This window comes from Schistocerca serialis, chromosome 2, assembly GCF_023864345.2.
Source record: "Schistocerca serialis cubense isolate TAMUIC-IGC-003099 chromosome 2, iqSchSeri2.2, whole genome shotgun sequence".
NCBI lineage: Eukaryota > Metazoa > Arthropoda > Insecta > Orthoptera > Acrididae > Schistocerca > Schistocerca serialis.
The window spans coordinates 185,587,417-185,600,796 of NC_064639.1; the positions used below are offsets into that span (position 1 = coordinate 185,587,417).

At 45.5% G+C, this 13,380-nt stretch overlaps 1 protein-coding gene across 2 annotated transcripts in view; it reads left to right on the forward strand.

Annotated features, from left to right (window-relative positions):
• Positions 1-13,380, forward strand: part of LOC126456890 (division abnormally delayed protein-like) — a 1,035,355-nt gene that overhangs the window by 359,312 nt on the left and 662,663 nt on the right. For both annotated transcript variants that reach the window (XM_050092724.1, XM_050092725.1), the window contains exon 2: positions 10,755-11,213. In XM_050092724.1, coding sequence (XP_049948681.1) covers positions 10,755-11,213 — 459 coding nt within the window. The remainder of the gene's footprint in view (positions 1-10,754; positions 11,214-13,380) is intronic.

The window sequence follows — 13,380 nt, forward strand, 5'->3', positions numbered from 1 at the left end:
GCTTCTAGCGTCGCCTGGGTGTGCTGCGCCAATAGTTACTGATGTACGACCGAATGCAGAGAAAACAAGACACGCACAGCCGCATCTAATGCTCCGCCGCATTCCATTTCTGCCAAGCACAAAGGAAATCAAACGTCAGTCGGGTGTAAATGTCCTATTGCATGTACTTCAACAAATGCGCAGCGGGTACTGGACTACATCACTAAATTGATACCAAATAATTGTAAAAGCCCTACCACATCGTTTTCTTCCTCGTTATCTTCTTGCCGACAGTTTGGTTTCCTCGCCGCCACGCTAAGAAGGCTGTGGCAAAGGAACCGTAACGTCGGCAGGGAGATAAGCTGGAAGAAGAATGATGTGTTACGAGAACCTAAAACCCTTTATCACTGATGACAACGGCCGTTAAAACATTCAGTTTTACGGAAGATGGTACCGTCAGTCCTGGAATAGAAATGGGCGGCAAAACCTTCACAGCAGAAACGGAGTATAAAATGTCGAAAAATTTTACTCTCGCATTTAATTGTGACTTCACTATCTAAGACTGTTGTCATATGTTGGTTATTTATATTTTGTTGCTAGCATTCAGAGTACGTGTTTCGAGCATATATTGTTAGTTTTCAAGTGTTACGAGAATATAAGTACCAAGCAACATTTTCAGCAATGCAAATTGTGGAATAAAATTTCAAGCAGTTAAATGAAAATATTTTATGTAAAATACCTCACTTTTCTGTGGGCAAGAGAACGTTATCCGTTGAATGTCAGTGCAATTTTGTCTTTTTCCATCGCTGTTCGGAGAAAGTCGTCATATGTAGAATGAAACAAACGTCTTAAATACGTAAGCCACGAGATTCTTCGTCTTCCATGTACAAGTTTGACAACTGTTTCACGTTTCCAGTGGTAGCTTCAGGGACCTTTATCTCTCAGAATTCTTCTTCTTAAGTCGAGATATTATATTCCCTTTCCTTAACGCATTTCTCAATTTCGATCCCTTTGGCATTCTCCTCAGTGCTTCGTAGTATGAATCAGAGAGATTCTAAATGTACGTTTGCTGGCTCACATCTCAAAGACGTTTGACCTGTGCCCTCGTTCAGAATCGGTGCTTCTGTCAGTACAGAAGATCAGAGAATACATAACACGTAAGTAGCAGTATTTTTGTCTCTGTGGTCAGATTGTATTTATTCACGTAACTGATTTTTACGAATTTTGCTTGTACCAATTTTTTAACGTTACATTTAATTTCAGTTGAATTTCCCAAGCCTAAATTAACACTGGCTAAAATGTACGTCATTTTGTCCACTTTCTCAGTTTCACAATCACAAAAAAAGAATGTTGCGCTCTTTTTTTATAACCATAAATTTTGTTTTGGTGCACTGATATTTTGAAGTATAAGATTCGCTAAATTCCCTTACTGTGTTTCATAGTTCTTGAAAGCTTTCCAACGACTCTGCAAACACGTTGGTGGTTAATTCATCATCCTCAAGAGTCCCTTGATACACCCTCTTAAACCATATTAGGATCACTGCTGAAAAACACTTCCAATGATGAATTTGTTCGTTCAGCTTTGATATATTCTAAATGTGAAAATATTTTTTATTAGTCTCACATATTTATCAACTACACCGATCTTGATTGTTGTACCATATCGATAGTCTTGATGTTGACAATTTGTAGATACTGAGTTGTTGGATGAAGCAGCGATAACAAGACTTCCCAAACAAATGAAAAAGGTGGTGGGACGAGTCTTTTTCTGTAGCCCCACATTAGCCGACTGGAGGCAAGGAAAGGTGTTGTTACCTTATAACGTAACACCACATGTCATACCACGCTGTAAGAGTGTGAAATTACATTTTTTTTTTTTTGCATCCAACTGCACAAATGTGGAAATAAAATGCGAACAAACTGAAAAGTAATGGTAACACGGAAAAGTGTTGGAGGAATTAAACCAAATAAACAAGTTGATGACGTCAGAATTGAGCAAGTCAAACAATTTTGTTACGTCACTAGTATAGTCACAGAGGATAATACACGCTTAATGGAAATGACGCGAGTATTTTTGATGAAGAAAAACATTAACGAGCAACTATATGATTATAGATGTCATGAAATTCTTTGCGAAATCATTTGTACGGAAGTGAAAGTTGGACTCTGGGTAGATTGGAAAGGAATCTGCTTGAAGCTGCTGAAGGGTACATATGGCGAAAGATGACAAGAACGAGCTGGACGGAACGAAAAACCAACCTGAAAGTCTTGAAGGAAGTCAACGAAGAGATAAGATTATTAAAGGAAATGGAAAAGAGGAAAATAAAGGTATATATATAATGCACTCTGTCTTCAGGCCACGAGTGGCCTACCGGGACCATCCGACCGCCGTGGGGATAGGAGGGGCGTGGGGTCAGCACACCGCTCTCCCGGTCGTTATGATGGTGTTCTTGACCGAAGCCGCCACTATTCGGTCGAGTGGCTCCTCAATTGGCATCACGAGACTGAGTGCACCCCGAAAAATGGCAACAGAGCATGGCGGCCGGATGGTCACCCATCCAAGTGCCGGCCACGCACAGCATATATATATATATATATATATATATATATATATATATATATGTGTGTGTGTGTGTGTGTGTGTGTGTGTGTGTGTTTGTGTGTATGCAGCTTCACAAAACACTGCGTCCAAACGAAATATACATCTGAAACAGCTTGACTGCTCTAGTTGAAGTATAGGGTTAATTGCCTGTGACTGTTACACTCTCAACATTTTAAACTCTACTGCAACTGCGGGTTTGACCCAATATGAGTGACACTGATTACGTTGAAAGGTAATCAGAGTGCCAAATACCGTTGCCGTTTGAGACGGTGCATTGGGAGGCGGTACTTCAGACTACCGCACAATCAACATTCAGCTTTCATGTGGTTTCGCTAAGCTACTCAAGGCAAATATCACAATGTTTTCTTTGAAAAGAATACGTGCGATTTCCTACGCCATCCTTCTGCAATCGATCTTGTGCTCAGTCTCTGATAACCTCATCGTTGACGGGATGTTGAACCCGAAATCTCTCTTTCTACACACTGGCGACATGGATGAGGAAGCAGCTGCGCTGCGAGCCTCCGGCGCGACCTCGGCATCGTCCCAGCTGGCTCGCCGCTCCAGATACGGCCGACACTTGTCCCTGGCGGCCGAACGTTTGTTACAATCACCGTGGCGGCAGCGCCAACAGCAGCCGCAGCTGTTGACGGCGTTTTCCGCCTGAGTGGATGCCCCGTGGGCGGCGCCGACGCCATTAATCAGGCGTGACGGCTGCCCCGCGCCGCCCCTAACAAGTGGGGTCGCCCGCTCTGCTCTCGTGCCTTCCACCATACACACTGTCGGCCGTCGGTGTGGTGGGCTGCAGTGGACAGTCGGCCAGAAGAAACTCTTGCCGTGTGCGGGCGGGCGTTATCCTTCTGTGGTGTAAGCCCACGATGGGACGCTATGAACGGCAACAAAACTGGGCGTACAGAGAGTATCAAACAATGGAAAATCCAGGATGGAATGTAACAATACCAGAGAAGGAAAGTTGCTACTCACCATTTAGCAGAGATGCTGAGTCGCGATAGGCACAACAAAAAGATTCACACAGTTATAGCTTTAGGCCATTAAGGCCTTTGTCAGCAGTAGACACACACACACACACACACACACACACACACACACACACACACACACACGCACGCACACATACTCACGCAACCGCAACTTGCACACACGTCTGCGGCCTCCGAGAGCTGAAACCACACTGCGAGCAGCAGCACCAGTGCATAATGGGAGTGGCGACGGGGTGGGGGTAAGCAGGAGGCTGGGGTGGGAAGGGGGAGGGATAGTATGGTGGGGGTGGCGGACAGTGAAGTGTTGCAGTTTAGATGGAGGTCAGGAGAGAAGGTGCGGAGGGGGTAGGGGGTAAGTATCATAAATTAAAAGACTGGGTGTGACAATGACGGCTGTGTAGTGCTGGAATGGGAACAGGGAGAGGCTGGATGGGTGAGGACAGCGACTAACGAAGGTTGGTTAGTTAGCTAGCTACTTATCCCCTCAACCCTCTGCACCTTCTCTCCTACACTCTGTCTAAACTGCAACACTTCACTGTCCGCCACCCCCACCATACTATCCCTCCCCCTTCCCGCCCCAGCCTCCTCCTTAGCCCCACCCAGTTGCCACTCCCATCATGCACTGGTGGTGCTGCTCACAGAGTGGTTTCAGCTCTCTGGGATTGCAGACATGTGTGCAAGTTGCGTTTGCGTGAGTGTGTGTGTGCGTGTGTGTGTGTGTGTGTGTGTGTGTCTACTGCTGACAAAGGCCTTAATGGCCAAAAGCTATAATTGTGTGAATCTTTTTGTTGTGCCTATTGCGACTCAGCATCTCCGCTATATGGTGAGTAGCAACTTTCCTTCTCCCATATAAAGAGTATCGTCGACTGCCACTGTGACGCAAGGGTGCCGCTGATGACAACCACAGGGGTATTTCTATCACATGAAATCGCTCCTATTTGTCAGGCTGTACGATGGTCGACAATCAGGTTGGTACCTCACCGCGGTCCAGAGCGTCTCCAGCCACGTCTTCGGCGTGGAATCCCATTGACTCGAGCAGTATTGTTTTCAGTGATGAGTCCCGTGGGATGGCCATCGTAGACGTGCATGGGGATGCCCCAGACAGAGGTGTGACACCAACGTGACTGGTACCCGCCATACAGCTCGACTAGCATGGGTGATGGTCTGGACTGCTATTTGTTTTCATGACAGGACACCTTTGGTTGTCATCCAAGACACCCTTACGGCACAGCAGTATGCCGACGATATTCTACGCCCCGTTTTGTAACCTTTAATGACAATCCATCCCGGTCTTACGTTTCAGCAAGATAATGCCCACCGGCACACTGCTATTCCTCGTCCTTGCCAAACCACACCATGGCCAGAAAATTTCCCGGATCTCTCCCTAATTGAGAACGTTTGGAGCATTATGGACAGGACCCTCCAACCAGCTTGAGACTTTGGCGGCAGTTTTACAGAATTTGGCACTATACCTCTCAGAAGGACATCCAAGAATTCATCCAATGCCAAGCCGAATAACTCCTTGCATAAGGGCCAGAGGTGGACCAACGCGTTATTGACTTGCTCAATTTGTGAAGATCTTTCTCTTGAATAAAACACACAATTTTTCTGAGATTATAATTATTTGTCTGTCTGTACATGCATATCATATCTACAAATTCCTTCCCATTCAGGTAACTGTTTCGTGGTTCCTTTTTTTAAAATTAGGATGTATCATCATCATGTACGCAACCACAGCAGCTCACAACTTACTTAATATTGCAAACAAATCGTAAACACTGCTCAGTGCAGCTCTCGACCAATCAGAAGGAAACACATTTTTGATAGTTTCACGAGCACACCATATAACGGGGGCTTGCGTACTCACTTGAGAAAGTTATTTATTTATAACCTGAGAAATCAGAGTGTGCGAAATATGGCAAATGCGCTTCATAGAAGTTAACATCTATAACTACTGTATCACAAAGTAACAGCAAAATTATAGGGAGGAATATGGAGTAAAGATGACATTTATTGGTACTGATGCGTTGACAGTGCTTCGATCTAAGAGGGTATTACAAGTGGAACAACATGTTATTTTATTGACTTACTTGATTGAGAGCTTGATCGTCTTTAGCAGTCTGCATCAAAAATCTCCGCTTTGGCTACACCTAACCTCGTTGCAGGACTCCGAGATAGTGTGTCGGCGATAATGCACGATGCTCATATCTGTTGATTTTGCGTTGGAAACAATGTCTCTAGATCCGTTAGAGGTCTGTTGCAGGTAATGATAAAACTCGTGTCCTGTCGCAGCTGTCATCGTGAGCTTCATGTCGCGGAATGCTGTTTCAGAGAGTGCACAATATTCAGTTCGCGACACTGACTTATCTACAGAGCTTACTAGTCTATGCATTGTCCACCCACTAAACAGTTTCGGTTCAATGAGTGAAATGACACAGTTCAAGGATTATCCACGTCAAAGCACAGTCCTCGAATGCTCAAATCTGACAGCATGCATGCGCTTTGTTTCACGGGTGATCCACCGATTCGTATCAATAACACATGCAAAAAATGTCTGAAGCCTACGGCACACTGACCGTGCTATCGAACGTCAACGTTGAGCGTGCTGAGTACGACGTGCTGCTGAACGCTCAGAAGCAATGCGACTCGTTCTTACGATACGTCGGCCCCAACGTGGTTTGTGCGCCCTAAAACACTAATCATCATCATCCCAACGTGGTATACGTGATCGTAGCGCGCTCCAGCAACGGTTGTCGGCTGTAACTGGCTCGTAAATCACACTGTTTACGAACTGGACGGACGTAAAATTCATGAATTAGCTACATTAAAATGTACCTTCCTGCCTTGTCCGTATATCAGTCAAGTTGTTCTCTCTGTAGTATATGTAAATAAAAACTTCAAATTCCGTGAAAATGTTATGAGGCAGAAAGGAAAGTATCATGTCCAGTCAATAAGGACATCGGCTTGTAGAAGTTCCATTACATATAGAGCGATATAAATTTACAATAGTTCTCCATATAAGATCAAAATTATTTCATGATTCTCACTTTGTATGAAACGCTCAGGTGATTCTTTCTTGATGATTGTTCCTACTCAGTACCAGACTCTCTTCAACATGTGAACTATAAGACTTAAACGAAAGAAAAAGAAAGTCAAAATATATTACTGCTAGTACTGCGAGGTGTTCTGTAGATTAAGCCAATCGAACCAACTCACTTCTCAAAATGAGAGCACGTAACATCGAATATTATTCTACATACTTATATCAAACTAATAACAAAGTGTCAGAACCTATTAAAACGCGAAGGTTAGGGAAAAAAAAAAAACATTTGGATGTAGTGGGATGCGAACCACCAACACATCACAAAATCTTATGTATTCTGTGACGCTGTTTATTTATTTTAACGTGGTTTATTCACACCAGTGATTTTACAGAGCTTGACCTCGTTAATAATGTTACAAATCATACCATTAAAGCGAATGTCGTTCGAGAGTGGCCAACAGCAGACTGAACTACACTTTTAAAGACATGCGTGACATTCATTATTCATTCCATTATTTCATCCCAAGATCGTAATCACTGCAGCAGATGTACAGCTTTAGGCCTCTTCTTACGAAGGACAGCCGTCGATTCATTACGCTAAAGCGATCACTTGTTTGTGGTGTTCTTAGCCAGATTTTTACCGTCTCCCGAACGCGTTAACCGTAACTGTATTGCTAATTCAAATTTCATTATAACAAATTCTGCCAAAAACAATGCGTTTTTAATGGATCCTCAACATGCTGTCGCCTTCAAATGGCATACTCTCATAATACGCAAGTTACAATAATTATTAGCCGGCCGGAGTGGCCGTGCGGTTCTAGGCGCTACAGTCTGGAGCCGAGCGACCGCTCCGGTCGCAGGTTCGAATCCTGCTTCGGGCATGGATGTGTGTGATGTCCTTAGGTTAGTTAGGTTTAATTAGTTCTAAGTTCTAGGCGACTGATGACCTCAGAAGTTAAGTCGCATAGTGCTCAGAGCCATTTGAACCATTTTGAACAATAATTATTTTACCACGAATATGGCGTTTCTTGTCATGCAGTAAACGGCGGATTTTCCTGAGCTCCTCAGTTTGCTGTTGCTCAGAAACGGCATGTACAGGGTGGTCCATTGATCGCGACCGGGCTAAATATTTCACGAAATAAGCGTCAAACGAAAAAACTACAAAAAACGACTTGTCTAGCTTGAAGGGGGAAACCAGATGGCGCTATGGTTGGCCCGCTAGATGGCGCTGCCATAGGTCAAACGGATATCAACTGCGTTTTTTTAAATAGCAACTCCCATTGTTTATTACATATTCGTGTAGTACGTAAAGAAATATGGATGTTTTAGTTGGACCACTATTTTCGCTTTGTGATAGGTGACGCTGTAATAGTCACAAACGTATAAGTACGTGGTATCACGTAACATTCCGCAAGTGCGGACGGTATTTGCTTCCTGATACATTACCCGTGTTAAAATGGACCGTTTAGCAATTGTGGAAAAGGTCGATATCGTGTTGATGTATGGCTACTGTGATCAAAATGCCCGACGGGCGTGTGCTATGTATGCTGCTCGGTATCCTGGGCGACATCATCCGAGTGTCCGGACCGTTCACCGGATAGTTACGTTATTTAAGGAAACAGGAAGTGTTCAGCCACATGTGAAACGTCAGCCACGACCTGCAAAAAATGATGATGCCCAAGTAGGTGTTCAGCTGCTGTCGCGGCTAATCCGCACATCAGTAGCAGACAAACTGCGCGAGAATCGGGAATCTCAAAAACATCGGTGTTGAGAATGCTACATCAACATCGATTGCACCCGTACCATATTTCTATGCACCAGGAATTATGGCATCGACTTTGAACATGGTGTACAGTTCTTCCACTGGGCGCAAGAGAAATTACGGGACGATGACAGATTTTTTGCACGCGTTCTATTTAGAGACAAAGCGTCATTCACCAACAGCGGTAACTTAAACCGGCATAATATGCACTATTTGACAACGGAAAATCCAGGATGGCTGCTACAAATGGAACATCAGTGACCTTGGCTAGTTAATGTATGGTGGGGCATTATGGGAGGAAGGATAATTGGCCCCATTTTATCGATGGCAATGTAAATGGTGCAATGTATGGTGATTTCCTACGTAATGTTCTACCGATGTTACTACAAGATGTTTCACTGCATGACAGAATGGCGATGTACTTCCAACATGGTGGATGTCCGGCATATAGCTCGCGTGCGGTTGAAGCGGTATTCAATAGCATATTTCATGACAGGTGGATTGGTCGTCGAAGCACCATACCATGGCCCGCACGTTCATCGGATCTGACGTCCCCGGATTTGTTTCTGTGGGGAAAGTTGGAGGATATTTGCTATCGTGATCCACCGACAACGCCTGACAACATGCGTTAACGCACTGTCAATGCATGTTCGAACATTACGGAAGGCAAACTACTCGCTGTTGACAGGAATGTCGTTACACGTGTTGCCAAATGCACTGAGGTTGACAAACATCATTTTGAGCATTAATTGCATTAATGTGGTATTTACAGATAATCACTTTGTAACAGCATGCGTTCTCAGAAATGATAAGCTCACAAAGGTACATGTATCACATTGAAACAACCGAAATAAAATGTTCAAACGTACCTACGTTCTGTGTTTTAATTTAAGAAACCTGCCTGTTACCAATTGTTCGTCTAAAATTGTGAGCCATATGTTTGTGACTATTACAGCGCCATCTATCACAAACTGAAAAAAGTGGTCCAGCTAAAACATTCATATTTCTTTACGTACTACACGAATATGTAATAGAAAATGTGGGTTCCTATTTTAAAAAAAACGCAGTTGATATCCGTTTGACCTATGGCAGCGCCATCTAGCGGGCCAACTACAGCGCAATCTGGTTTCCCCCTTCAAGCTAGATGAGTTTCGTTCTTTGTAGTTTTTTCGTTTGACGCTTATTTTGTGAGATATTTGGCCCGGTCACGATCAATGGACCACCCTGTATTCAAGGACAGGTAAAAAATACAGTGAACACAATAATCGATCAACTACAAATGAGTTGTTTCACACGAGCTGACCGTTGGCGATTATGTTTACGTCCTAACACTTGAAAGCGGCGTAAGGCGGAAATCTAGGTAGTGAAATAAGAACATTATGTACAGTAAAATGGGGGAAATATTCTTTCGAAAATCTGACATAACTGTGGCTCCACAAAAAGAAACAATTATTAGTAAAATGCAGACTGTCCAGGTTTAATATACTAGGGACTGCAACAAGCATTCCGTAGTTGCAATGTGACCACGTGCACAAATGAAACTGACCAAGCCAGACACAATCGTCTCTATCGCAAACATTTGTACTACTGGCACAGTCTCCTCTAACAGTCAGAGCCGAACACACACCGCAGCTTATAACTTGCATCCTGGCAGTTCCACATTCCTTGGATCCACGAAATTAATTGCCGTCCAATCATCCAGGCTAGAACGAACGCCCTATGTTAACAGGAATGCACCCCAAGTCCAGACCCGAAGATCCATCAGGTTATATCGCTGCTTCGCTGCACTAGCTTTCAGCTTCGTTCCATGCAGCCGGCTGCCCTTTTACGAAGTTACTAATCATGTTGCCTTCTCCTCGTCTCCGCTGAGGCTCCACATCCTGACAACGACGTCGGCTGTCCCATCCTTCAAATAAAAGGATCAGCTTTCAGCAGGTTCTCCCAGCACCAGCCAAGCCAGGATAGAAGACCAGTCGACACACCATACCTAGCCTGCACTGAACGCCGTATCTTGTTTATCACTCTCCACAGCCCGCTGGTGTTGGCTCTAAATAGTTGCCACTTCTTCACTGAGCGGCGACCCTTTCTTCTGTCACGCTTTGTCACACCTAGCCTCGGTAATGCGCATCAATTGGCAAACTAGCAGATATGCGTGCCCTCTGTCATTGATGGAATGTTGACCGGCACTGGTGCCAACTGCTAGCAGGGATGGGAAATGAACTGTGCGGTGATTTTCTAATTCACGGGAAGTTGTTTATAATTAACACTTCCCAACAGGGAAGTGCGTCCAACTCAATGTTCACAAAGTCCGCCTTTTGCTACCACTTGTTCCCCAGTGTTAACGTGGCCGCCCCCACTGCTCGGTTGCAGAGCACGTGCTGGAGCTGCTGCGGCAGTCGGAGAACAAGACGGCGTCGCTGTTCGAGCAGCAGTACCGGCTGATCTCGCGGCAGGCGCGCGACCCCGTGTCTGCGCTGTACGCGACGCTGGGCGGCCACCTGGAGGCGCCGCTGCAGCCGAGCGCGGGCGCCAGCGCCCCGGGGCCCGCCGCCGACCTGGAGGAGGCCGTCACCGACATGTTCGCCGGCCTCTTCCCGCTCGTCTACCGGCACGCCGTGTCCAAGGCGCGCGACTTCGCCGCCGACTACAAGGCGTGCCTGCGCGAGGTGGCGCCAGAGCTGCAGCCGTTCGGCGACGCGCCGCGCCAGCTGGCCAGGTCGGTGCAGCGCGCGCTGGAGGCGGCCAGGGTGCTGCGCCAGGCGCTGCTGCTGGGCGCCGAGGTGCTCAACGCCACCGACTCGCTGCTCACCGGCGAGAACGGCCCCCCAGGTAACCGAGCCGCGCTGCACTCGCCTCGGTCCAAATCCAACACAACCTGAGTGAACACGATATGCTCGTTAATTACCAATACACGAAGAAAATATTTTAACTAAAGTTCAGTCTTGATCATAACACTTATGTCTCAATAACATAGGTGACCGGTTTCGGTTATATTTATACAGGGTGTTACAAAAAGGTACGGCCAAACTTTCAGGAAACGTTCCTCACACACAAATAAAGAAAAGATGTTATGTGGACATGTGTCCGGAAACGCTTAATTTCCATGTTTCAGCTCATTTTAGTTTCGTCAGTATGTACTGTATTTCCTCGATACACCGCCAGTTGGCCCAATTGAAGGAAGGTAATGTTGACTTCGGTGCTTGTGTTGACATGCGACTCATTGCTCTACAGTACTAGCACCAAGCACATCAGTACGTAGCATCAACAGGTTAGTGTTCATCACGAACGTGGTTTTGCAGTCAGTGCAATGTTTACAAATGCGGAGTTGGCAGATGCCCATTTGATGTATGGATTAGCACGGGGCAATAGCCGTGACGCGGTACGTTTGTACCGAGACAGATTTCCAGAACGAAGGTGTCCCGACAGGAAGACGTTCGAAGCAATTGATCGGCGTTTTAGGGAGCACGGGGCATTCCAGCCTATGACTCGCGACTGGGGAAGATCTAGAACGACGAGGACACCTGCAATGGACGAAGCAATTCTTCGTGCAGTTGACGATAACCCTAATGTCAGCGTCAGAGAAGTTGCTGCTGTACAAGGTAACGTTGACCACGTCACTGTATGGAGAGTGCTACGGGAGAACCAGTTGTTTCCGTACCATGTACAGCGTGTGCAGGCTCTATCAGCAGCTGATTGGCCTCCACGGGTACACTTCTGCGAATGGTTCATCCAACAACGTGTCAATCCTCATTTCAGTGCAAATGTTCTCTTTACAAATGAGGCTTCATTCCAACGTGATCAAATAGTAAATTTTAACAATCAACGTGTGTGGGCTGACGAGAATCCGAACGCAATTGTACAATCACGTCATCAACACAGATTTTCTGTGAACGTTTGGGCAGGCATTGTTGGTGATGTCTTGATTGGGCCCCATGTTCTTCCACCTACGCTCAATGGAGCACGTTATCATGATTTCATACGGGATACTCTACCTGTGCTGATAGAACATGTGCCTTTACAAGTACGACACAACATGTGGTTCGTGCACGATGGAGCTCCTGCACATTTCAGTCGAAGTGATTGTACGCTTCTCAACAACAGATTCGGTGACCGATGGATTGGTAGAGGCGGACCAATTCCATGGCCTCCACGCTCTCCTGACCTCAACCCTCTTGACTTTACTTTATGGGGGCATTTGAAAGCTCTTGTCTACGCAACCGCGGTACCAAATGTAGAGACTCTTCGTGCTCGTATTGTGGACGGCTGTGATACAATACGCCATTCTCCAGGGCTGCATCAGCGCATCAGGGATTCCGTGCGACGGAGGGTGGATGCATGTATCCTCGCTAACGGAGGACATTTTGAACATTTCCTGTAACAAAGTGTGTGAAGTCACGCTGGTACGTTCTGTTGCTGTGTGTTTCCATTCCATGATTAATGTGATTTGAAGAGAAGTAATAAAATGAGCGCTAACATGGAAAGTAAGCGTTTCCGGACACATGTCCACATAACATATTTTCTTTCTTTGTGTGTGAGGAATGTTTCCTGAAAGTTTGGCTGTACCTTCTTTAACACCCTGTATAACCATCTTCAGACTCATGGCTTCCTTGCAGGATGGTAGGCGTAGTTCTCCTCAACTGCTACGAAGTCAACAAGGAGATGACTTCGTAGCAGCTGAGGAGAGCTCCGCCTACCATCCCCCATGGAAGCCATGGGTCTGAAGATGGTTATATAAATATAACCGAAACCGGTCACCTATGTTATTGAGACATAAGTGTTGTGATCAAGACTGAACTTTAGTTAAAATATAATACTCTATTGATTGCTGTTTCCAAAAATGATTACCAAAATTGTACATGAAGAACAGGTTGATTCTGGCCCCAAAAGTCCAAGCTACAATAAGAAAATGCAACAGCACTAACCTTTTCTTCACTTTCAATGAATAACAGCCCCTAGAGACAGAGCACAACCAAAAACCCGTAAGAGCAACACAACC